The following is a 25,769-nucleotide window of genomic DNA, read 5'->3' as shown; positions in this document are numbered from 1 at the left end:
TTATTTAGGCTAACATGGAATTGAGATTTCTACATTTCCTTTCCTCTGCTATTATTAAGCAGCAATGGTCCTTCAGTTCAGTCTTTGTTCCCCTTAATATCTCCCATCATCCACCAATAGAGAAAAATTTAGGAGACTGGAGAAAAGGTGAATGCCATGTCCCTGAAATCATCCTCTTCCTCCTGCTTCTTATCACTGGGTAACTTACTCGTAATGTTCCTCTGAAAAACCTTGAGTAAAATATGGTTGACTTAAACAACAGAGGTTTGAACCGCATTGGGTCCATATACACATAGATTTTTTTCGATAAATACAACATAATATGATAAATGTATTTTCTTTTCCTTATGATTTTCTGAATAACATTTTCTGTTCTCTAGCTTACTCCGCTGTAATACAGTACATAACTGTGCCTCTAACCCCTACGGTACTCAAAGGTCAATATTGCAATTTCAAGTTCTTCTTTTAAAAATTTCATTAGAGGCACCTAATGTACAGTACAGCATATGACTCTTGATCTCAGGGTTCTAAGTCTAAGCCCCATGTTGGTTGTAGACATTACTCAAAAAATAACAAAACTCTTTTAAAATAAATAACAAATAAAACCTTCATTCTATTCAAGATATTTGCTTATTATGCCTTTGAAATCTGTTGTGACAGAGTTAACCTACATTTTGTGAATGTTAATTGCCTAGGTGACTAGGTACTATGCATGTGAATAAAAATATCTTGGAGTAAGCATGTTACTAAAAGAAAATAGTAAGCAACTATCTTGACATTCTCAAACTAAGGGAAGAGGAGTGGTAAATTTCTGATATAAAAGCAGGGACCTTCATACCCAAAGCAGAAAAATACACTCACACGGTTTTCTTCAAAATTCCCATATATACCACAGGGACAGAATTACATGGTGGATCACCACTCACCTTGTGCTACTGTTGACATGACCACTGATGGCGTGGAAGAAACCACAGCTGTTACTGCAACTGTACTAGGAATAGGTGATGGTGTAGAACTGCTGCTGCCACTGCTGCTACTACTGACCAGGGAGGACTGTGAAGCAGTTATAACCACTGGTGGCTTCTGGGTTGTGGAAGCAATGACTGATGTCGGTACAAGCTTAGTGACTGCTGCATAGTTATGGGATTTGGAGAGAATGTTGGGCACGAAGGTTGAACTTGGTGATGTGGTCACTATAATAACCTAAGGAAGGAAAAATAAGTTATTTTCATGAACCTACTATACTGCTAATGTATCTAGGCCCATAGTTACACATAATTCAAAAATAGCTTATGAAATACGAAGAAACAATTCATCAGAGAAATCTACAGCTAAAAATACATGAAAGCTTTTCTTTACTAGTAATCATCAAAATGTATTTAAAAGAAAAAAACAATTTTACCAATGAAATATTTTTAAAAACAACATTCAATGCTGTAAAGATATGGTGAAATAAGCATTTCAATATACTACTTAGGGAGTATAATGGGCACAATCTTTCTAGAAAGTAATTTGGATAATCATTCCTTTATAAATATTTGTTGAGCATCTACTATGTGCCAGGCATGGTTCTAGATGCTGGGGATAGTGGAATGAACAAAACAGACAAAGCTCATACTTTCATGAAGCTAAATTCTAACAAGTAGGGAGGGAAACAATAAACAAATTAGAAAAGTAAATATATGTCACGTAGAAAATGGAAGAGACAATAAAGCAGGGTGGGAAAGAAAGAATATTGGGAGCACTGTGTTACTTTTTATAAAGTGTTCAATAAAATCTCTCTGATAAGGTAATATTTGAGCAGAAACTAGAAGGAGTGTGAACAATGTTGCCACCTTGAGGAAGTGCATCCAATGGCACAGAAAGCAGCAAATAAAATGGCCCTGAGGCATAAGCAAGCTTGGTATAGTCAATAAACTCCAAGGACCTAATGAACAGGATTAGAATTTATGACAGAGAAAGTAGCAGGACATAGAATCAAGGAAGTCATGGGGGACTAGAGGATGTAAGCTCCTGTTGATACTATATACCCTTGGTAGATTATGATGAAAATGACACTTTATCTCTATAGTCTCCCTTCTGAAAACCCAAAACCCTAGTCTAATCATGAGAAAAACATCAGACAAATTCCAGTCGTGGGGCATCCTACAAAATATTTGACCAATATTCTTCAAGACTGCCAAACAAGAGAAGTCTGAGAAACTTTCACAGCCAAGAGGAACCTAAGAAGACATGACAAGTAAATGTACCGTGGTATCCTGGAAGAAAAAAAAGACAATAGGTAAAGAAATCTGAGTGAACCATGGACTTTAGTTAATCTTAATGCATCAATACTAGTTCATTAATGATAACTAATGTACCATGCTAATATAAAATGTTAAGAGTAGTAGAAACTGAGTGCAGTGTATAAGAGAACTCTCTGTACTATCCTCTCAATTTTTCTGTAAATCTAAAACAGTTCTCAAAAATATCTTTCAAAAAGAATTATTACTCTATCTGCTAGATGAAAAGTACAGTAGGGAAGAGGGAGTAGAAACAGGAAGACAAATAAGGACATTCCTGGTTTAAACCAAGAAGAGAGGGTCACTGGCTGCAGAGATGGTGAAAAGGAAACAGATTCTAAATATATTTAAAGGTAAAACCAACAGGATTTGCTCATATAGCTTGATACAGGAAATGGAGGGGAAAAAAGAGGCAGGAAAGAGACTTCAAGGTTAGCCTGTATGGCTGGAAAAGTTTAAGACACAGGGAGGCAAAGCACTTCAGATGAGAAAGAACAGGATGGAGCAAAGGAGAAGCAGCTTGATGTATTCAAAAACAGAAAGAAAGCCAATGTAACAAAAAGCATATAGAGCAAGGAGGGGCTGGTAAAGGAAGTAGGGGCCAGATCAAATTTATAAGCCATAGTAAAGGATTTAAATTTTATATTAAGTACAATAGGAAGCCATAGGAGAATTTTAAGTGGGGAAACAACAAAATTTGATTTATATTTTAAAAGATCATTCTAGCTGCTATGCTATTCCAGCAAGAATGGAAGCAGTGAGACTAGTAAAGAAACTACTGCGGTAGACCAGGAATAATAGAGGCTGCTTGGACTGGGGTGTTAGTAGCAGAAATAAAGAGAAGTGATCGCATTCAGATTATTTTCAGAGGTAGTCAATAGGACTTGTTGACGTAGGGAAATGGTAGGCCTAAGGAAACTAACGAAATCAAGATGAACTCCTAGAGCTAATGTGCACTAGCTAATTTAAATCTCCCCCAAATCCTATGACACGGATGCTATTATTATCCCCATTTTACAGTTGAGGACACAAAAATAATTTACAAATCTATAGTATCACAGTTTTATTCTGGGGAACTATAATGGTGGTATGGTGATACCCAAAACAGAGCAGAGTGTCTTTTTCTTCTTTCACCAAAATTACCTCTACCTACCTAGGGCAGAAAATTGTTTTAAAAAATCCAAAGAAATTAAGGGAGAAATTCTCTTTTATTTTCCTATTAATCCTAAAGAAGGCCCAATGTTAAATCAGTCAAAATTTACTGAGTATGTCCATACTCAGTACCTACATATCAAAGAAGCTTTGACTATATCATCATTATGTATTTGTAGTATCACAGAGAATTATAAGATGTAACTACATTAGCAGTTTGTTAATTATTTGACGAGTCAAGAGAGATATCTAAGTCTTGACAAGCAAACACCTATACACAGTTGACTGGGATACTTCTACACAGACTTGATCAGCAAATACCTATATAGCATTATTATGAAAACAATCATAAACCACCATATACACTGAGAAGTAGACCAATATGGTAAAAAGTCCAGAAGTTTAAGAATCAGATGAGCCTGAGCTTAATCCTGCTGCGGCCACTGACAAATGGCAGGCCCCTGGACATATTAAAATCTCTAGGCTCCAATTTTCATCTATAAAATAGGGATAATAATACCTACCTTGCAAATCATTACAAGGATTGAACGAGATAATGATGTGAAGCATCTAACATAGTGCTAGGCACATAGCAGGTGGTCAATATTTGGCGGTCAGCAAGCAGTAGTTATTAGCTTACTATTACTACTTAATAAATGTTAAAAAGATATTAGTAAAGGTATTATAGATCAATTCAATCTGGAAGTATATTGTAATGTACTCTATTTTTGTTTCATTAAAAAAATGTTACATAGCTTTCCCTCAAATTCTGATACCCCGAAGAATCCAAAGAACTCACAGCTACTACCACAGTCAAACCAATTGTAGTGGTGATGGCAATCAGGATTCACATTTGCCAATTCTGAACTAATAGTAGTAGCTTTCTGGAACAGCGTTTATAAGGACTCTGTGGCACAGATAAGGATTCACCAAGGCTTGGCAGGAAAGTATGCCACAGTCAATTAGCAATGTCTGTCATGGATAAGGGAAGGGGAAGTATTCACCCTTGTGTCAAATATTTCCCATTTTAAAATTAGAGTATGCATGTAGGCTTCCAACATTAAGACAAAATTTCAGCAAAATAAATCTAGAAGTCTTTAAGAGCATGTTTTAGATTATAGATACAAATGATAAAACATATTTTGAGATTTCAGTCTGAATGTTAATTTCTGATCTGAAAAGGGGTTATCCAAAATTAAAGATCCACCTTAATGAAAATTTACTTGTACTTTTAAAGTTACTTATTACAACAGGGGAAATAAAGGGATTTTGAAACCAAGTGAACCAAACAGTGTTTATTCAGGCCATAATTCAAATTACTGACCTTCTAGCACTCACAAAAACTCCTTAAGAGTGCTGGGACTTGCACCCTAAGGATAAAATGAAAAATATCAATCAAGCACGTGAAAGCATAAAGCTATATTTTGTTGCTTTGTTTATATAAGTGCTGTACCAATGTTATACTTAAAATGAAGGCACCACATTAACATAGGTGGAAATTTGTCTATCCTGAAAATATATGACCTATTTGAATTTGAATCAAGTCCACAAATTCATAAGTAATTATATTTAATATAAAAGTCACTTTACCTAAAATAATTCCTAAGTTGACTTACACAGGATTTATGAGAAATCCAAGGTGAATGCAATAATGAAAACAGCCTTACAGAGATTTCAAAGAAATCCAATTACCCAGCAGAAGGAAAAGAAAAAAAAAAAAACAACCCAAAATCACAAAGAATATCTCTTAGTGCTACCACACGCAGCTTGTCCAAAAAGCAACAAAACTAAACAGCATTGAGTATACATGAAGTAAAAGAGTAGAGTTTTGCCTCCAGAACATAGTAGATACTCAGTAAACATTTGTGGAATGAATGAGTCTTATTTTTAATTTAATTTGTTTTAAATGCTTATTTTTTAGGTACAGTAGGACAAATCTTAGGTTCTGAGCTTGGAATCTCATGGTATGGTTTATACAGGACTTTGGAGATAAATATGCCCTCTAACAAGCATCATATGTCTGATGACCTCAACTATCCACTCTCACTTGGCAATTCAGAAGCAAAAACAAAAATAATGAGAAAGTCTTTAAACAAAAAAAAATTGCCAACTTTACTTACTGGTGAGCCTTCCATCTTTTACAAGTATTTTTATATATGTCTACCAAAGAAGATTGGAAAGTTAGTAATGTTAGGTGACATTTACTAAGCATTCATCATATACACTATGTTAAGTACTTTCCATGAATCATCTCATGTAATTATCTTGATAACTCTAGGAAGTAAGTTCTATTCTTTGTTTTTTAAGAACCTGAGGCTCAAGATAGGTAGCAGAGCCAGATCTATTTATTCATTTTTTCATTCATTCATTCAACAAACATAAATTAAGACCTTCTATATTTCATAAACTATTCTAAATACTAGGGAATACAGTGATGAACAAGATAAAGTCCCTACCCTCAACAACATCTACTCTATGGAAGAAACAGAAAATGAACAAATATGTAATATGATATTAACGAGAAATAGAAAATGAACAAATATGTAATATGATGTTAACTAGTTATAAGTATAACAAAAATAAAATAGAGTAAGGGAACAGAAAGACATGGATGGGAAATGGGTGCCATTTTAGCTATAACTCTGCTACACTATTTCCCAAATACCAAATCAAAAGAATAGATAAGAAGGGAGAAGATAGAAGAATTACTGATAAAATAAGTCCCAGAAAAAAAAGGCAGTAAAAAATTATAATAAGTAGACTTATAATCTCATAGAGTATAGCAGGCTGGTAACACTTAATACAGGGCTAACCCAGAAAGCAGTAACTATATTATAATATTGTATGAAAAGTGATACTTAGAAGGATTACCTTGGAGTCCTCATATACAAATGCAAAAAGTATGTTCAGTGTTAACATTCACAAAGTTATCAAAAATAGTCAATTTCTATATATTAAGGAATAAGCTTCAGTTAACTCATGAATTCACTTTTTGGAAGAGCTCATTCTCAACAGTGCAAATAAATAAAACACTGCTTTACATAAAATACTGGCAAGGGAAGGAACCTAATTTTTTTGAGTATATACCTATTACTGTACTTTAAAATATACAGTCTCAGGGCACCTGGGTGGCTCAGTCAGTTAAGCATCCGATTCTTGGTTTCAACTCAGGTTATGATTTCACGGTTTGTAGATTCAAGCTCTGCATCAGGTTCTGCACTGGCAGTACAGAGCCTGCTTGGGATTTTCTCTCTTTTCCTCTCTCTCTCCGCCCTCCCTGACTCATGCTCTCTCGAAATAAATAAACTTTAAAAAATAAAATAAAATAAAATAAAATAAAATACCCAGTCTCATTTAATCCTTACAATAACTTTTAAGATTGGCATTATTCTCATCTTACAGATGGGAAAACAGATTTAGAAAGACTAATTTATCTCAGGTCATACTGGAAGAGCTGGGGTTCCAATCCAGGCCTCTTTGACTATAAAAATCCTTGCTTGATTTTAACACTATACCATAATGCTTCATCCTAAAACTGAAAATAGAATTATATTCCACAGATCAGCTCACTATCACTTCTAGTTCACTAAGAAAATAATTTTTCATATATTAGGTAATGATATCTTTCCAGGAAAATTCAAGGAGGTTCTTTAAATGGAAGTTACCATGAATCTAAAGATTCAAAAGTGGTAAAGATCACCTGCTGAAGACAAGAATGTACCTCCATTCCTTCCCCAAAATGCCTCTAAAACATTATGGAGAAATTTTTTAAAAGGGGAAGAGGCACATAAACCCATAAGGTCAAAATAGAAAGAAAATAACAGCTGTGAAGTTTTGTAAACTAGAAAACAGACAAGTAGTAATCAATCAAATATACTCTCAAAGGTGGAAACTAGAGAATCCCAGAAAGATTAAGGAATAGAGAGCAGAGAAGTCCTTTTTTTTTTTTTTTTTTTTTAAAGTAGACTTCACGCCCAGTGTGGAGCCCAACCCAACGCGGGGCTTGAACTCAAGACCCTGAGATGATCAATACCCTAGCTGAGATCAAGAGTTGGAGACTTAACTGATTGAGCCACCCAAGCGCCCCAGAGCACGAGATACGTTTTACGTGGGAATAAAAGTGGCACTAGAGAGAGGAAAATTAGTTGAAAATCTATTTATGCAGCATTTAGATCCACAGCTATCCTCCCCCATCCTAAAGGAAGACTAGGAATTTACTCTCTTGAGGGAGAGATTCAATCCAAAGGAATCTTAGAATACTGGGCTGGGGGGTAGAGGTTGGGGGGTGAGTGCTGTGCTACAAACAGAGGGTTTCGTAAAGTCTATATATACTGAATGGTGAGACTATCCAGCCCAGTCCCTCCATTTACTCCCCAAATCCTGGCAGACTGGCTTACTACTACTCTAGAAAGGAGACTGGAAAATTCTTCTCTGAGGAAATCTGACTAGTCCATGAAAATGCCCTACTGAGAGTGATAACTGATAGAGGTAAAACGGTAGTGGGTTTTTCTCAACACAACAGCCGAGCTAGCTCAACCTACAATGAAAATCACCAGCCAACATGCCCCACCCTACACATACAGCTTTCTGTCAATTTTTAGCACCCACGATCATATACAAGAAGACAGCCAGCATTTATTTCTGAAATGAAACAGAGATCAAAACAAATAAATAAACTTACAGGTAAGAGAGAAAACATGAAAGAATAAAACATCAAAAAAAAAAAAGTCATGAATATCATCAGAATATAGTGATTTTATGAAAGAATAGGATGCTATTAAAAAAAAAAAAAAAAAAGGAACTTCCAGAGAATAAGAGCTACTAGAAATTTAAAGTATGACCACAAAATTGACAAATTCAGAGAAGTAGTGAAGGATGACATTAAAGGATAAAGAAAATAATACTTACAGAGCATTTACTATGTGCTAGGCTCTATTCTAACAGTTTTACATTTATTATCTTGTTTACACCCCAAAACCCTATATTGTTTTCCCTATTTTTCAAATGAGAAAACTTAATTCCAGAATTTAGTTTTCCACAGTCACAAAACTAGTAAGTGGCAAAAACTGGGATTCAAACTCAGAAAGTCTAGTTCCAAAATCCAGGCTTTTATTTATTTTTTTAAAATGTTTATTCATTTTTGAGAGAGAGCACAAGTGGGGAAGGGGCAGAGACAGAGGGGGACAGAGGATCCAAAGCAGGCTCTGCATTGACAGCAGTGAGCCCAACACAGGGCTTGAACTCATGAACTGTGAGATCATGACCTAAGCTGAAGTTGGACGCTCAACCAACTGAGCCACCCAAGTGCCCCCAAATCCAGGACTTTTTAAATAGTATATTATAGCAGGAAAAAAAAAAAATGGAAAATGGGAATGAGAAAAGATAGGAAAGCTAAAGGATCAATCCAGGCAGTTTCAACATCCTGAATAGTTGATCCACAAAGAGAGAACATAGAAAAACCTAGGAAATAATTCAAGAAATTTCCCAGAACTGAAGGACATGAGTATCTAGAGTGAAAGCGACCACTGAATGTGCAACCCAATGGATAAAATAAAGACTCACACTGAGGAAAATTACCTTGAAATTTCAGAACTCTGAAAGTTACCAAGAGTTTTCAAAGAGAAAAAGAGGATATTAGAATGGCATTGGGCTTCTCAAAAACAGTACTGAAGCCAACAGCCAATGGAGCAATATCTTCAAAATTCTCAGGAAAAATTACCTCTAGCCTAAAAAATGCTTTAAGCGATCAAGAAAGTGGGAGAGTAAAATAAAGAACTTTTCAGTCCACCAATGCAAGGTCTCAAAAAATTTACCTTCCATCCACCCATATACCAAGAAGCTACCAGAGGATGTTCCAGCAAATGCATAAATAAACGAAGGAGGAAGATCAGAATGATGGTGAAGGGGAATCCCAGGTGTGCAACAAGCCTAAGGTGCCGTCAGCATCCAGGTCAGTGTGGAAAGTGAGAGGGTTCTAGTAACATTAAAACTGAGAATTCTGATGATCTGAACATACTGAGAAGAGTTTAGGAAAGAACTAATCTTAGCATACAAAGAATAAAAAAACAAAGCAACAATAATCACGTAATCATATCCTTCCCTTCTTCTATGAAACACCCAATTCTGACAACTTTGTTACTCTGGCAAAGAAAAAACTGAGTTCTTAATGGTAAAATTATCCAAACACAGGTTAAAAAATCTTATATTTTAATTTTCTCCATATGGCATTATAATAATAAAATAAAACAAAAGACTTAGAAGTATGAGAGCTGCTGTGTCATATTAGACAAGTCATTTGACATCGCTGAGCCTCATCTACAAAAAGTGAAATAATAATGCCTATCCCAAAGTTTTCTGTGCAGAATTAAAGTAAGAGACCTGAACATTCCCAGCATAATGCCAAGCACATAGTAAGCACTCAGAACATGTTTGTTAAATCTGAATCATACTGCCTGAAAGAGATGGAAACAGCAATTGGCAGACAGACACTCCCTCCCCCACATACCTTCTGTGTTGTTGTGTTTGTCGTCTGTGTTGATGGTTTGGTGAAGGTTATTTTCACAGGAGACATGTGGGGCGGTAAGGAGTTGGCAATGCTCTGCATGATGTTGCTCATCTTGGGACTGCCACTCACAGGCACAGTGATCGTCTTTGAGACCGGAACAACAGCCTTTGGAACTTCCTTTAGGACAACGGGGGACGAGCTAGAAGAATTTGTTCGCCTTCGTTTTCTGGGTTTTTCATCTTCATCTGAACAGCTAACACCTGAAAGGCAATGAAAATTTTGATTTTTAGATCACAATCTAGCCTCGCATTTTATACTTCATTTTAAATCTCTGTGTCATCAGTCATCCTTGACTTCTCCCTCTGCCTCATGCCCAAACAGTAAGTCCTATCAATCTTCCCTCAGAAGTTTTCTCTGAATGCCTTTCCTCCTTTCTTTAACCCTGTGGCTCTATCAGGCCTTCTTATCTCCTGCCTATATTTTAGCAAGCTCCTAAACAGTGTCCTTGCTTCCAATCACTCCACTTCTACCCTCCATCCTACTGCCAGTTATAGAATCTCACATCTAATTGTGCCAATGCCTTACCTTAAATCCTTAAGTAGTTTTTATCTCCCTACAAGATGAGGCACTTAAATCATCACTACATCATTCAAGGTTCTGTATCTTTCTAAGAACACAATACAGTTGACCTTCAAACACAGGTTTGAACTGTGCAGGTCCACTAATATGTGGACTTTTTTTCAGTAAATACAATAATAGTACTGTAAATTTTTCTCTTTTCCTCCATAACATTTTCTCAGTAACATTTTCTTTGTCCAACTTACTCTATTGTAAGAAAACTATAATACATATACAAAATACATGTTAGTTGACTGTTTATGTTATCAGTAAGACTTCTGGCCCACGATAAACTATTAGTAGTTAAGTTTTTGGGAAGTCAAGTTACATGCAGACTCTCAACTGCACAGGGAGTCAGTGCCCCTAAGCCCCACACTGTCTAAGGGTCAACTACACCCTGTTCCACCCAACCCTGTGCCCTCCTATAATCCTCCTATAATCCTCATACACCAAACTGCTCATCATTCCCCAAAGCCACCTTACCACATTCTATCCATTTAGAGTCTCTATATATTATTGGTCTACTATTATACCACCTACCATCAATGACCTCTTCATCATCCTACAATTATCATCCTGCAAACCATCTCCTCAGTGAAGCTTTCTTTCCCTCACTCCTCTAAGTAAAGCTAATCCACATCCTTCTGTTTCACTTACCCCATGGCAATGTGGCCAATCAGCCTGCACATCTCCCCTTATTAAGGGGCTTCCAGAGGGCAATGACTAAGACTTATTGGTTTGTTTCCCTAGTACACTGCCTTGCACATATGAAGATAAATTAATGAATAATTCTATCTCAAACTAATGTTGTTTGTGTGACTTCTCAAAATAAAGCAATAAACTTCCTATTATTTGAAACTGTATATTATGTGAAAAGGTTTCTTCATGTTTGAGATTCACTTTCAGGTTTTTTTTAATGTTTAATTATTTATTTTTAAGAGAGAGAGAGAGCACGTGAACACATGAGTGGTGGACGGGCAGAGATCTATAAGATCACGACCTGAGCTGAAGTCGGAGGCTTACCCAACTGAGCCAGCCAGGAGCCCCCCACTTTCCATGTTTTAAAAAATGATCAAAAAACAGCTCTTGGGTCACCTGGCTGGCTCAGTCAGAAGAGCATGTGACTCTTGATCTCAGGGTCATGAGTTCGAGCCCCACGTTGGGTGTAGAGAATATCAAAAATAAATAAACTTAAAAAAAAGAATAATTAAAAAAAATAGATCTCTTACAGTCACCTTGGCTAAATCTGCTGAAATCAGATATAACCTTAATAGTTTCAGATTTTTAGCTTTTTCTTTACGAACTAAAGTCTCAACTGTTTTTGTAGACCTTTTAAAAAAATTAAGTGAGATAACCCTAATAGTTTCAGATTTTGGCTTTTTCTTTAATGAACTAAAGCCTCAACTGTTTTTGTAGACTTTTTAAAAAAAATTAAGTGAGAAATGTAAAACCTTGCAACATACATAGGAAATCTCTAGAGAGCAGACATAAAAAAAAAAAGTGTACAGCATGACTCATAGAATTGGTAATAAAATAGAACTCACACCTTCAATTTTTAGACTTTAATTTAAACAAGGTTGACAATGACCTAAAATCATTCCTAAAACAGCAAACTCTACATCTAAAAGTTACAAAGAAATCAAGTTTATAACTATGTTGAGAAAAATGAAAATCAAATATTAATAATCTCCAGTTGATAAAACAAAAACAAAAATAAATAACAGGCATTAAAACCAAAAAATGACCTGGTCATTAAACTGCTCCACAGAATAGAACCGAAAGGTTAAAAACTGCAAATAAACTTCAAAAACTTATAGTTAACTAGAAATATAAAAGATGGGCTCTCTAGAATGTATCACTGAATCTAACAGTTGGATGATATGTTATATAAACAATTTTTAAAACAACATTACAAAGATTACAATTATAGGAGTAAACACTGAATAAATCACCTAAGTACATTTTGTCAGTTTCCATTCCCATTTCTATTCCATGACAATCAAAAACAAGTGAATTCTTGAAAGACAGTTCAAGGCAGATTTCCCACAGAGAACAAAAAAGAAGTAATTTCTCAACCCCCAGAACTGATTAAAAAGCAATAAATACTAGTCACGTGTAAAGAAAGGAATTCTTTAGAACCTTCAAAAACTAACCACTGCTAATAGCCAGTGGACCGATGATTTAATCCAGGAAGGAAGATCTAATCAGAGCCTATGTTGCAGCATTTAGCCAAGATGGCCCTGATAACACTGAGAATATCACTTACTTTTGACATAAACAGTACTTCCACTTGGCAAGACAACTACATTGGAGGCAGGACTGGCAGGTCTTGGAGACTTAACCGTTGCTATGCTGCCACTTGGAACAGGGGTAGAGGTTGGGGTTGACGTGGTACTTGTGTAGGAATAGCAAACCACTACTGAAGAACGATAAAAAAGTTTGCTGTTAACTTTCACCAAAACTGTCCACGCATATACAGAAAAATTATTTTTTTACTGCAGGCCAATTTTAACATTTTCATGTGATCAGAAGTTAGAGGCCATTAGGTCCATTAAATTAAAAGGTATAATAACCTTTCCTGAAAATCATCATTTCACTGGGTTTTCCTCAAGTATTGAATAGCTGTCTACAGGTGACATTGCCAATGGAGAAGAGCACAGTTACAAAGAAATCAAGTTTAAAACTATACTGAGAAAAATAAAAATAATTTTTTATTCATGGAAGGAGTTAGACAAAAGGCAAATACTTGTATTCCCTTTTAATAGTGATAGCAGCACCAATGATGGAGTGATGGATAATTTTTCCCTAACCATAGCAATTTCCAACTTGGCTACTGGGGGGAACCACGGCAAGATTACTTTATTGTAAAACAACTTACTAGTCCCTTGCCATTGAAGCAGTGCAACACTAACTCAATAATGACATCATATGTCAATTTCTTGAATAACAACAACAAGCAAGAATAGTTCATAGGCACCATTTACTGAGTTCCATGCACTATGCTAAATCCTTTCCATATATTATCACTAATTCTCACAACACATGCTCATTTTAAAGATGAGAAACCTTAAGGTTCACAGAGTTGCTGGACATCACACAACTAGGAAATGGCTAACTAGGACTCCAACACAGATTTGACTACTGGAAATCCTATATTCTTTTCACTCTACCACAAAGTAGGTGGATAGAAAAAGTAAAAGTGGGAAGAAAAGAAAGATACCTCTCCTACAACAAAGGAAACAAACTCAACACAGGCCCAGGTTGCATATTAATACCTGTCTCTCTCTAAATACAGCTTCCTTCAGCCTAAAACAGAGCCTGGCATGCATGAAGAGTGTCTTATCCACTCCAAAACCCACTGCCAGTCAAGAAAAGACAAGTCCCCAAAGTAATCTGACAACTGCATATTCAGGGTTATTTTCAAGCAACACACAACTAAGCTACTAGAATCAATAAGCACTCTTGAATTTAATATTACTCTTGGTGACTTCAAGAGAATTCAAGAATTTTTACAGCATGTGCCAATTACTAGATTAAGTAACAATGAGAAAGCCTTCTCCATCTGCCAGGCAATCCCTAAAGGATTTAGAACCCTTGACTAGAACTGAGAAGCACCATATAGCATTGATTCCCAAAGATAAAAAACAGAGTTTTATTTTCGAAGTAATCAGTTAGGCATCTTTCTCCAGCAGGTAAATGACTTCTATCATTTATTTTCCATGTCACCCATCAAGCTCTTTTATCCACTTCTAACAAGACACACTGATATCAAGAATTCATTCCAAGAAGGCTTTTTGCAATTTTGTTATTAATATAATTCACATTTTGAACAAACAGATTTTTTTTGGCTGAGACTAAAAACTTGGCAGTTTCTAGTTTCAGAATAAGAGTTGCTCACTATGTTTTTCAAGCTTCATACAGTGGGATTAAAAACAGATGAAAATCAAGACAACTGTTCTTGAAGAATCTGAGAAAAGTCTTCTTTACACACAGAAATAGTTTTCTACTCACCTTCCTTGCTTCCTGTTTCTGCAGGCACTGGAAGAGATGCATTGTGCTGGATAGCTGCATTGGCAACAGCATTAGCTGTTACAGTGAAGGCGGTTTGGGGAACCAACCGGGGCATCAGTGGGACCAATCGACGACCTTCAATGGACCATTCTGAAGAGCTATTAGGTCCAGACATACTAAACAAAAAAGAAAATGCTGCTACAAGGGTTCTCAATCACTAAAAATGAATCAACTATTTTCTCAAGCAAATATAAGTTTTGAAATTATCAAAAGTATCCTGAGTGAATAGGAGAGGCTTAACTTTAAGCAAGCAAAATCAAAATTATGGATAATTATCAGAATTCAAGGGATTTCACATACACTTAAGTTTTTACACATTTTATTCTATTATCTGAATCTTAGAATGAACACAAATCAAACTATGAAAAATTTTCCTATGCCTTCTAAATACTGACATCATTTTCATTAGTTTAAATCTGGTATTGCTAACGAAAACTAGTGTATCTACTAACTTTTAGAACTTAATTTTGTAATTCAACTAAAAAGGTAAAACGTACTAATTTATTTTTAAAATCAGATTTTCCTTAACAATTAAGGATAGAATTCACTGAACCTTTGCAAAATTATCTAACTGCCTGCATGGCCAGAGGTTCTAAGGCTTTCAAACAAGGGAAACTGAGGCAGTAAACGAGGGAGACCAAGTATGGAGGGATAGAAAAGGACTGTGTGCATATATACATATATATATAGATATATAGATACATATCTATATATCTATATATATATCACTGCATGTATCACTGACAATGTGTTATATTAGTATGCTTCCTGTTAAAAAACAGACTAGATCTGAGGTTACTGGAAGAAACCTGCCACTATTTTAATTTTACTTATACCACTCTTCACTCTAAGAAGTATTAGAGGCCATTGAACTATACCCCTAAGCAGACACTATTCTGTTTCTCCACTCTAAACTTCTTGAGCAAATTTTATCCCAGGAACCCAATTTAAATATGGTTGAAATACGAAAGGACAGTTGTGTCACTTCTCTTGATTTGACTCCACAAAAAGTAGTTGTGTCACTTCTCCTAGTGATTAGTGTCAAGGTTTAAAATTCACCCAGAATCAATTAATCAATCTCTTTACTAAGTCAGAAATATTTCTGCACCTTTTCCAAACCAAAGATTCTATAACCCAATCTAGGGCTTAAGAGTCTGCATGTCCACTGATTCTTCACATTTAGACAGCATACACAAAAGCCCATAATGGGATGATGATGATGATGATGATGATGATGATGATGATGATGAGGGTGGTGGTGGTGGTAGTGGTGGTAGTTAACATCAACTAAGCACTTACTCTATGTCAGGCATTGCTTTAAACATTTTCTATGCATTAACTCATATAATTCTCTCAATAAATTGGCAATTATTATCTCCATTTTGTGGATGGGGAAATTGAGTCACTGAGAGGTTAAATAACTTCCCTAAGGTCACACAGCCACTAAACGTTTCCTTCAACAAGCATACATCACACTACTGATATTACTTGCCATACAACAAGTAGAAGGTACACAATTTTTCAAAAGGGTTTTATGCCTAACATTTGCTTTGACTTATACTAATCGAGCACTGTTGTCTAATTACTACCAACCTTCACCAAATGGAACAAATAAATTACAACTTGAGAAAGATTTACATTCAGTTCAGAAAGGAATCTCTAGTAGTTGATGAATCTAGTTGGGTTACTACTACAAGAAATCTGCAAGTTGTTTAACATAATCCTACCTAATAAAACAAGGGAAAGAGGAATTCCTAAGATCCCAATTAACTCCACAAATTTGTTATATAATGCAATTTATTGTTTGCATAATCTCCAATTTGACAGTAGTTCTGAAACAGAGAATGGTATAAATAAGAGAAACCGAAATGGGCGACACTGACTGTCAAAGGAAAAATTCTAAGAACTATTTAGCATTTTCTTGGCTTACTCCTCTTTTGGTATCATTTTATTAGAATATCACCAGTAAATCTGCTTGGTGAGTTTACACACAAATAATGTCTACACTTACCTGGTGCATTGTTTAAATGGTGGCAGAAATTTGGAAGATTAGTAATTTGAAACACATGAATATTTGCTATTGAAAAGACAGAATTTGCAGTGCAAAAGATACAACTGCAATTTTTTTAAAAATCTAGAAATCTTCCAAATTTCTACTCATGCCATCACGCTCAAACTTTTTTTTAAGTGAGTGAAAAATTATGTTAGAATTAGATTAAAAATTCCTATTTGCTTAGTAATGAGGGTGTGAATATGCATTAGTTGCACAAATCATTTAAACTGAATTTTACAGATTTTTGTAAAACTCTCACTCCAGGACTTCCCTGGAATTCCTAAGTTTCAACGTAAGGATCACTTCTCTATTTATATTAAGTATGGCAAGGGAGGGTAGAAACCTTGCTCTAGCTCCTTTCCTGAGAAATCTAACATGATACTAATGAAACTATCTTGGCCTTCACATCCTGTGGTGTGTAGGGCACCAACAAAAACTCCTTACTCTCATATAGAAATTCACAAAGTATCCTATGAATGTTTTTGGCTTATGGGGAAGGAGTTTAAGAGAACAGTAATTCCAGACAGCCACTTTTTTCCAACACTAGAGACAATGCTGGCAAGAATGGTGCAATTAAAAATTTTGGAGCCCCTTGACACTCCAGGCTTTGCTATTATAACATTCTGACATGTTTCAAAACTGGATTAGAGTACCAAAGTTAATAAATGATACGGTGCCAAATAATAAATGCGTGTTATACTTGGAGCCATAAGCAAGGCTTTTCTTTGATCCCAGACACCCTGCTCCTTTTGTTTCCACTTCCTTTGTGCTCAGTCTTCTCGGCTTTCTCTTCACCTTTCAACCACATTCCTTCTGGCCTAAGCTGCTGTTTGGAGTGGGGGAGGGACGGGAGAGGAGAAAGGGAATGCAGTCAGTTCAGATGCATCCCTCTTGGGCTCCAGTTGCTTTTTTCAGGCTCAGGGTATGAAGACTTCCTATAAATAATCTTTGGATCTAGGTTCTGGTGCTACTTCTGAGGGAAAGAGGGCAGAGGAGATGTCGAGAATAAGGAATCTATGCCTTCCTCACCAATCCACACTCCCTGACCCTTGGGCTCAACAAGTAAAATACGACACCTAGTCAAACTAAAACCATGGCATAAAACATTAAAACAGGAGTATGGAAAGACCTAAGAAGCTTAAAATTATACGCTGAAGGAAACTCTTCAGAAAATTAAATTCATGTATTAAAGAAATCAGAAAGGAGAGAAAAAAAGGAAACAGGCAGATAAAAGCCAACTCTCAATTATCCATGCTAATAGAGAGAGGAGGGAAAGGGAGAGGTCAAACAGATTAAAGAAATCCACATATTATCCAAAAATACTTTGGCATACTTGTAAATTCCTCCACCAAACCATTTTCAGGATAACTAACAAGTAGTAAAATGACTAATTACAATTTTCACCTCCTCTCCCTTCCCACCCTCTGGCTAGAGGTACTCCCAAGCAGCAAAATGGCTAAAAGGTGGGCAGATTAGGAGGGGGAGGAAGGGAAGAGAAGGGAAAGCAGAGGGCACGGTTAATTCGTAAATGGGAACATGTGCCCGTGAATAATTGAGAGCTTCAATTTTGAAATAAATACAAGAAAAAGCCTGAAATAATAATAACCTATTTGCATACCTGTAACTTGGTCTTTCACCCAAATATAAGGATAAATTCATTCTTTAAAGGGGAAAAAAGGAAAAGGAGACTAAATAAATGTTATCCTTTAAGTATGAAACTGATGCATCAACTTACAACTAATTGTCCCACAATACTGTTCCAATGCTTTTAAAGTACTAGCTTTGCCTCTAAGTGCCTCTGAATGTAAGCGATTGTTTACTACTTTATTATCTAGCACATAAGCATCCTATTACCTTCTCAAACTAGAATCTAGGCTCAGTTATTATTTTGAGAGCATCCCAATTCAAAAGTTTAGAGCAAATTAAAGAAGGAACACATTAATATTTGAATGTTTCAACCATGTTGGCCTGACAACTAAATACTTAACGTCTATAGTGGAAAAATTCCAAACTTCTACAGTGCATACATACCTACCACTGAAAAATCTCAAAATTCAAATACCTAATCCTTCAAACTACACAGTTAAAAAGGTAGCACCCCATTTTATAAGTTAAATAAAATGAGGAACAGTAAAGCACAACATGAAGCTAATGGATCTACAGGGCCAATTCAAATACTGCCAATTGGTTTAAACATACCATTTATCACATTATGGAAATGCACTGAATTTTTTCCTTTAGTTTTATTTCACATTAAGACATAAAAATAAAAAACAAATGAGTTATACTCTAATGTATCTTATTTTATGAAATGTTCCTGTCATCCTGCATAAACATTTAAAGGATAATTTCTGCTCCTCTCTATTCTGTAGGAGGCACTGTCTCCATAGGCACTCTCCTAATGTTTGATCCCTGCCCTTCGTCCTCTACCACCCTCCACCCCATCTATCAAATAGTTATAATGATCTGAAAACAATTTTGTTAAGAATTGTTTATAACTTTATTTTGTTGGCTTTTTAACGTAAACTAAGTAAGATACATTCATAATTCTTAAAAAATGCAGAACATAAATTTTTACAATCTTTTTTCTGAATCTCAAAATACATGAAATATTAGTCAGTTATAAAAAAATTTATAATGCCTATTTACAAAGCAATATACATACCAAATACCATTACAAAGAACCTCTAAGGGGCTGCTGAATTAGGGGAGCATACTACTTTATTATTGAACTTTGCTTCAAGTTAAGTGCATCATCTGCTGAACTGTGGTGGCCTTTAGTTATGCAGAGATTACACCGTAGTGGGATTTGACCTCAGTACTTAAAGCTTGCCTGACCAAATGCAAAAACATAACCAAGTGAATAAACAGGTAACACCTCTATGGTCAGGATCCCTGAGTACAGAAATAATTACTATTAAGATAAAAGACTCAGGAATCTGCTATACAATCGGAAGACTGTTTCAAAACTATGTTATACTACGTAATAAAAAATCAGGGGTTGTATGACTAATGGCTTACTTATGTGCAATTGTTGTTAACCGTTCATCGTTTACTGCTCTCCGAACTTCAGCACGGTGGCGCTCTGTTGAGATGCTATGAAAAAAAATAGCCATTATAGAACTCTGCCAAGCAGGCAGCTCTCTTCTATACTTTTATTAATGTTCTAAGTCAACATTCTGCTTGGGGAAGAGGGGGGACAAGATTGATTTGTGAAAAGATATAGACAGGGGCCTAATATACACCTTCAGATGCTTCAATTAAAATCACAAGGAAGGGTTCATAATGATTCGGTGTAACTGCAGGATTAGTTGCAAATTAGGAATCATAGGAAGACAAATCAGCTTGATATCAAGTCATTACTTCCAAAACTCAGAAATGTCAGACCATGTTCAAGATTAGCAGAGGTTCCTGTTATCTAAATACGCAAACAGCCACTGAATGACCCCTAATCGTGGTTACTAAGAGGATTCTGGCACTTGGAAGAAAGTCTTCTGAAGTTTTTTCTAAAGCTTAAGAGTCTATAATTTTATGTTTAGTAAATATAATAAAGAAACAAAAGTGGCAGGATAAGCTATCTTTTTCCGGTGGCTATATGCTATGTTCAGTGAATATATTCAGTGAATTTTATGTTCAGTGAATATAATAAAGAAACAAAAGTGGCAGGATAAGCTATCTTTTTCCGGTGGCTATATGCTATGAAATTTGACACCAGGACATTACTCCCTTATTACTCAACACTTCACCTGTATGTCTTCTACCTCACGTTACCATTACGGTAAAAATGCGCTTATATTGACTCTGATTAAATACATGTAAGGTTAACACTAAACAAGTGAAAAAAAAGTTATCCCCATTCCATTCATAAATACTCAATAAAATGAGTATCACTCTTCAATTGTAATCTTTGCTGCTTAAACTAAATCCATAACATGGGTTAAAATATTTAAAGGGCTAGAAAGCAGATTTACGAGGAAATATAAACAACAAACAGAAAATATATAAATTGTTAAACATGAAGACAGTAAGATTAAGGATTTCACTTAAATTAAATTTAAATCCCTAAATTAATGGCAGCTAAATATAGGAAAAGCCTCTTCCCTATTTTCATTTAAAAAAAGAATAGGACAAAATGGTTTTATATGTAGAAAGGTAACTTCCATTAAAACAAACAGAGTATTTTCTGAAAAAACTCAAGAGGTCAGAATGGATCAAGACAAGGTATCTAAGAATTCCATTCACTAGAATTTTTTTAACAAGTTTAAAGTGCCATTCTAGCAGGAAGCTAGGGGGTAAACTATCATTAGGGCTATGACTATATAAAACCACCCATTTCTCTAAATTAAGACAACAACTAAGAAGTCTCCTTCTTCCCTCCCAACAAATGCCACTGGGCCACTCTAGGTCTTCAGATCTTGTTGTACCAACCCTTCTTTCCTTCACCCAGGTCAAAACTACCTCCCCTTCCCAGGTGACCCAAACCTAAAACTGTCTGCCTTAAACCCTTTCTGATTATAGAATAAATGATAAATTATATAACTCTCTGTAACAAAGCCTCCACAACTGGATGGGATACCTAAGCACCAACAACTTGAATACTTCTGTCTTCAACTTGAGAGTAAAAAGTACTAAAACCCCTCAAAATGAAATTTCTAGAGTCATGTCTCACAAATTTTTATGATAATTTACCTAAGAACTTTTGAGAGTTCTCCAAGAAGATCTTTCTTTTCCTTGGTGAGATCCCCCTGTGCCCGAAGTGCACTGATAACTCCAGCATATGCCTCCAATTCTAGAAGAAGAAAATTATTTTATCAAGATAGGCCTTCAATATTTTAAAACTATGGCTACATATAGTGAAACTTCAGGGCAAAAAACCTAGAAATCAATAAAAAAAATCAATATGCAAAATTTTAAAAATTCCTCTCAAAAATCCTATCTAAGAACGTAGATTAAAATGTGGATTTTATAACGTTTGTTTTTTTTTTGCTGTTGTTATTATCTCACAGAAGTCACATATATAAGATGCTTAGGTAGAAAAATCCAATGGTAAATACTATCTTGCACATTATCGCCGAAGAACACTTAACTCAGATACTACCAACAATTAGGAATAGGCTCCAAGTGATGTAAGGCTGATAAGATAAATTTTTAGCTTTACTGACAGGTACCTACACTGACCAATCCTTAAAACAATTCCTTAGGCCTGCCTGAAATTCAAACTACATTCTACCTCCCTCCTGGGGTTGAGAATACCATGAGCACTGTCCAGTAGAAAAACTCCTAGAACAAGAGTCAAATGACCAGATTCTGGCTCCAGCACTACCACTCACTCACTAGTTGTGTGACCTTGGACAAGTCTCTTCTCATCTCTGAACCTCAATTTCTTTATCTAGAAGAGACTCTGAAGTTATCTTCCAGATCTAAGATCCTCTGCATCTACCATCAAAATGACTAAGGCAAGTTAGGAAACATGAGTTGCTCTTATAGCAACAAGGATATAATACACTGAACCCTAATGCCAGACAGTTTCGTTTCACTATTTTTCCACAACAACATCATTATGAAATGAAACTGTCAATCTCTGACACTGGTTAGACTCTTGATATCATCTCAGGTCATGATCTCCTGGTCCTCAAGCTGTGATCTCAAGGTTGTGAGATCAAGCCTTCAACTGGGAATGGTGCCTGCTTGGGATTTTCTCTCTCTGCCCCTTCCCCTACTCTTCCTCGGTCTCTGTCTCAAAATATACAAATTAAAAAAAAAAAAAAAAAAAGACAAGGGCGCCTGGGTGGCTCAATCAGTTAAGCATCTGACTTCAGCTCAGGTCATGATCTCACAATTCGTGGGTTCGAGCCCCGCATCAGGCTCTGTGCTGACAGGTCAGAGCCTGGAGCCTGCTTCAGATTCTATGTCTCCCTTCTCTCTCTGCCCCTCCCCTGCTCTACCTCTCTCTCCCTCTCTCAAAAATAAACAAACATGAAAAAAAAAAATATATGGGGCACCTCGATGGCTCAGTTGGTTGAGCAACCAACTTCGGCCTGGGTCATGATCTCACGGTTTGTGAGTTCGAGCCCCACATCGGGCTCTGTACTGACAGCTCAGAGCCTGGAGCCTGCTTCAGATTCTGTGTCTCCCTCTCTCTCTGTCCCTTCCCTGCTCATGCTCTGTCTCTGTCTCTCTAACTCTCTCAAAAAATGAATAAATGTTAAAAAAATTTTTTTTAAAAAGACAAAATAAGATATACAACCAAAAACTCCTCATTGGCTCCCAATAAGCCATGCCTGCCTCCCAGCACACTCCATGGAAGTTGTACTACTTTGTATAGTCCTCTCCCACACTGACTCTGGGCTTGGCATGTGCCTTGCCTTGGCCAGTGGAACATCAGCATACCTGATGCAAACAGAAGCTCAATACGCATTTGCCCACAGGGCCTTGCTACCTTGAGATAACCAAGATGCAAAGAAGCCCAGGATGAAAAGCCACATGGAGAGACAGGCCCAGCCATCTCAGCTGAGCCCAGTCAACCATCTAAGCTACCCGTTGAATACAACCACGTGACAGAATTCAGAATTCGCTCAATCGGTTAAGTGTGTTAAGTGTCGACTTTGGCTCAGGTCATGATCTTGCAGTTTGTGAGTTCAAGCCCTGTATTGAGCTCTCTCTACTGTCAGTGCACAGCCTGCTTCAGATCCTTTGTCCCCCACCCTCACCCCTCCCCTGCTCACGCTTGTTCTCTGTCTCTCAAAAGTAAGTAAACACACACACACAAAATGAAAGAAAAACCCGCAGCATCCATAGCATCAAAAATAATAATAAAATAGTTGTCTTAAACTATGAGACGAGTATACCTGAGCAAAACTGAATGATGGGAAATAAGTGTCCAAACTACATTTATCTTCTTACTCAATTCAAGTTGCTACTAGTTAGTATTTACTACTTCCTAATGCCGGACACCCAAATAATAAAGGCATGCATATCTGCATCCTAAGTACTACACCAATAATAAACTAATAGCCTCATTCAGTTCATGTTATTCATAGTTCTGACAATCAAAAAAAGACCTTTATATAGTAGAGTGAGTGAGTTGACTATATTAAACAGAAATGTCTGGTCCAACTGAATTATCCCATGTGTAAACACCCTGTATATTCAATCTATGCTGAATACTATGTAGATGTTTCATGGGGTCTCTCTGGAAGGAAAAAGCTTTCCCATTCTGGAGAAGTGAAGAAAATACTTAGTCACAGGAAACGTGTATTTCAGCTTTTATCATGACCCAAAGTAGAGTTCAGAAAGGCACTGGGGATAACCAACTAAGAAATCACTATACTAAAAGCTTATGCCTCATTTATGGAATATTTTATTCAACAAATCAGTACTGAGTCCTATTATAGATATCAGATAGTATGCTAAATTCTACCTTCAAGGAATTAACCTTAGAATAAAGCTACAGTGAAACAAGTCATCAGACAATTATGATACAGTTTATAATACAGTGGTAAAAGCACAGAGGGGAAACACATCATCTGATCTAGAAGCATAAGCTTTAATCAGAAGTGTGCTCTAAGCAAGCAGAGGAGAAAAAATGCAAATGTGCAAAAGGAATAGGAAGAGTAAAAGCAAATAATATCTCATATAGACATCAAACTTCCAATAACAGTCAGTGACCATTTTCAGAGTTTTACTCTAGGGAAAGTAAAAACATGTCTGTACTTGGACAGTCATTAATTCAAACCAAACTATTAATTGCACATGACTACTATTACAAGGTACCATGGAGAATGATTACATAAATAAAACAAAGTGCCTATCTTCAAGGTAATTAAAATCCAACAAGAGATACATACACAGGAATAAAGAAAGATAAAAATGGAAAAGTAGTTTGGGGCCAGACTAAGCCTCTAATTCCAGGCTAAAATGCTTTTATTTGATAGGACTCTGTAATTGACTGAATGTGGAAATAACAGCAGAAGGAAAAGAACCAAGTTTTACAGTCTGCAAGATATTTAGAAGGGCAATACCATACAAAGAAATGGAGAGGTCAGAGAGAGGAAGTGGCATGAGGACAAAGAAAAAGTTCACTTTTGGCCTATGCAGTTTATGGTGATCAAGATACTACTTCAAAAAGAGTGAAATTAACTAAAGAAATGTGGCAAAGATTTTTGACATTTCAAGTGTCATTCCAAGTCTAACTAAAAAATCACAGACAAAAGTATGAGGTGGCAACCTCACACAAAACTGGGACTCAGACAACAGTTATCATAGGTACCCAATTCGAGGCACTTCCTCCCTCCTCCAGAAATTCACTCATTGTAAAGAACCTTCACTGGCTTCCCAACCTCCTTCACATTTGATTTCCATTTTGATGGGTATCCTAAGATCCTGACAAATATCAAACTTAGTTGAATTTCTGGCATTATTTTTGGTGCCATTCTACTGTAGTGCTAACTCTAATGATACATAAATATATGCAAACACCACAGAAAACAAAAAGATTCGCCAAACCACTTTTATAAAGTCCTCAACCCATTCCATTTAAACAAATCAGTCATAAACAACATAGTCCGTAAAGCCCCAAGTTGGAGTTGTAGCTCAGGAATGGTTTTAAAAAAAATAAGGCAGAGGAAAAGCAGGCTAGAAGGAGGGAAGGAAGCATTTATCTATTACTGGTCTATTCAACGTATCATAAAAAAATTCTCTATCCCAGTTTCTTTTTATTTAAGTAAAATCTCAAAGTTTAACATTTTATGTTATATGATTTATAACTATTTTTGGAAGGACAAACCTAATTCTTAAAATATTTTAAGTTAATTCCTAAATACAGTACTTTCTCTAAACTTTGGACCTAGAGCTACTATTTGAAGGCAATTCAAAGGTTTCATTGTTATGATAATAGGCCAACGGGTGGGGAGGAAGTCTTTCTGCAAATCACTACCAAGGCTCACCTCCCAAAGTGAAGGGTCATTGAAGACGACATTACCCTGCAGGAAGGCTGTTTTCTTTTGTACAGAAACAGCTCTCTAGCAACAGTACCCACACAGCTCTGGCTAAAGTTAAAGATAAATTTAGACTTAAAGGTTACCATTTT

The 25,769-nt window shown here is 36.1% G+C and overlaps 1 protein-coding gene across 13 annotated transcripts in view; it reads right to left on the bottom strand.

Annotated features, from left to right (window-relative positions):
* The window catches only part of EMSY (EMSY transcriptional repressor, BRCA2 interacting), an 88,773-nt gene that overhangs the window by 59,439 nt on the left and 3,565 nt on the right, over window positions 1-25,769 (bottom strand). For 6 of the 13 annotated variants that reach the window (XM_040489418.1, XM_040489409.1, XM_040489422.1 and 3 more), the window contains exons 3-9: window positions 21,371-21,470; window positions 19,703-19,777; window positions 18,300-18,341; window positions 14,569-14,744; window positions 12,824-12,976; window positions 9,940-10,199; window positions 927-1,203 (exon numbers count right to left, since the gene is read on the bottom strand). In XM_040489418.1, the coding sequence (XP_040345352.1) occupies window positions 927-1,203; window positions 9,940-10,199; window positions 12,824-12,976; window positions 14,569-14,744; window positions 18,300-18,341; window positions 19,703-19,777; window positions 21,371-21,470 (1,083 nt within the window). The remainder of the gene's footprint in view (window positions 1-926; window positions 1,204-9,939; window positions 10,200-12,823; window positions 12,977-14,568; window positions 14,745-18,299; window positions 18,342-19,702; window positions 19,778-21,370; window positions 21,471-25,769) is intronic. The other 7 variants (XM_040489417.1, XM_040489419.1, XM_040489412.1 and 4 more) reach the window with 5 other exon arrangements.

The sequence above is a fragment of the Herpailurus yagouaroundi genome, unplaced genomic scaffold, assembly GCF_014898765.1.
Source record: "Herpailurus yagouaroundi ecotype Mexico unplaced genomic scaffold, PumYag 180, whole genome shotgun sequence".
Classification (NCBI taxonomy): Eukaryota; Metazoa; Chordata; class Mammalia; order Carnivora; family Felidae; genus Herpailurus; species Herpailurus yagouaroundi.
The sequence above is the reverse complement of the archived record's forward strand: the minus strand, read 5'-3'. Positions and strand labels throughout refer to the sequence as shown.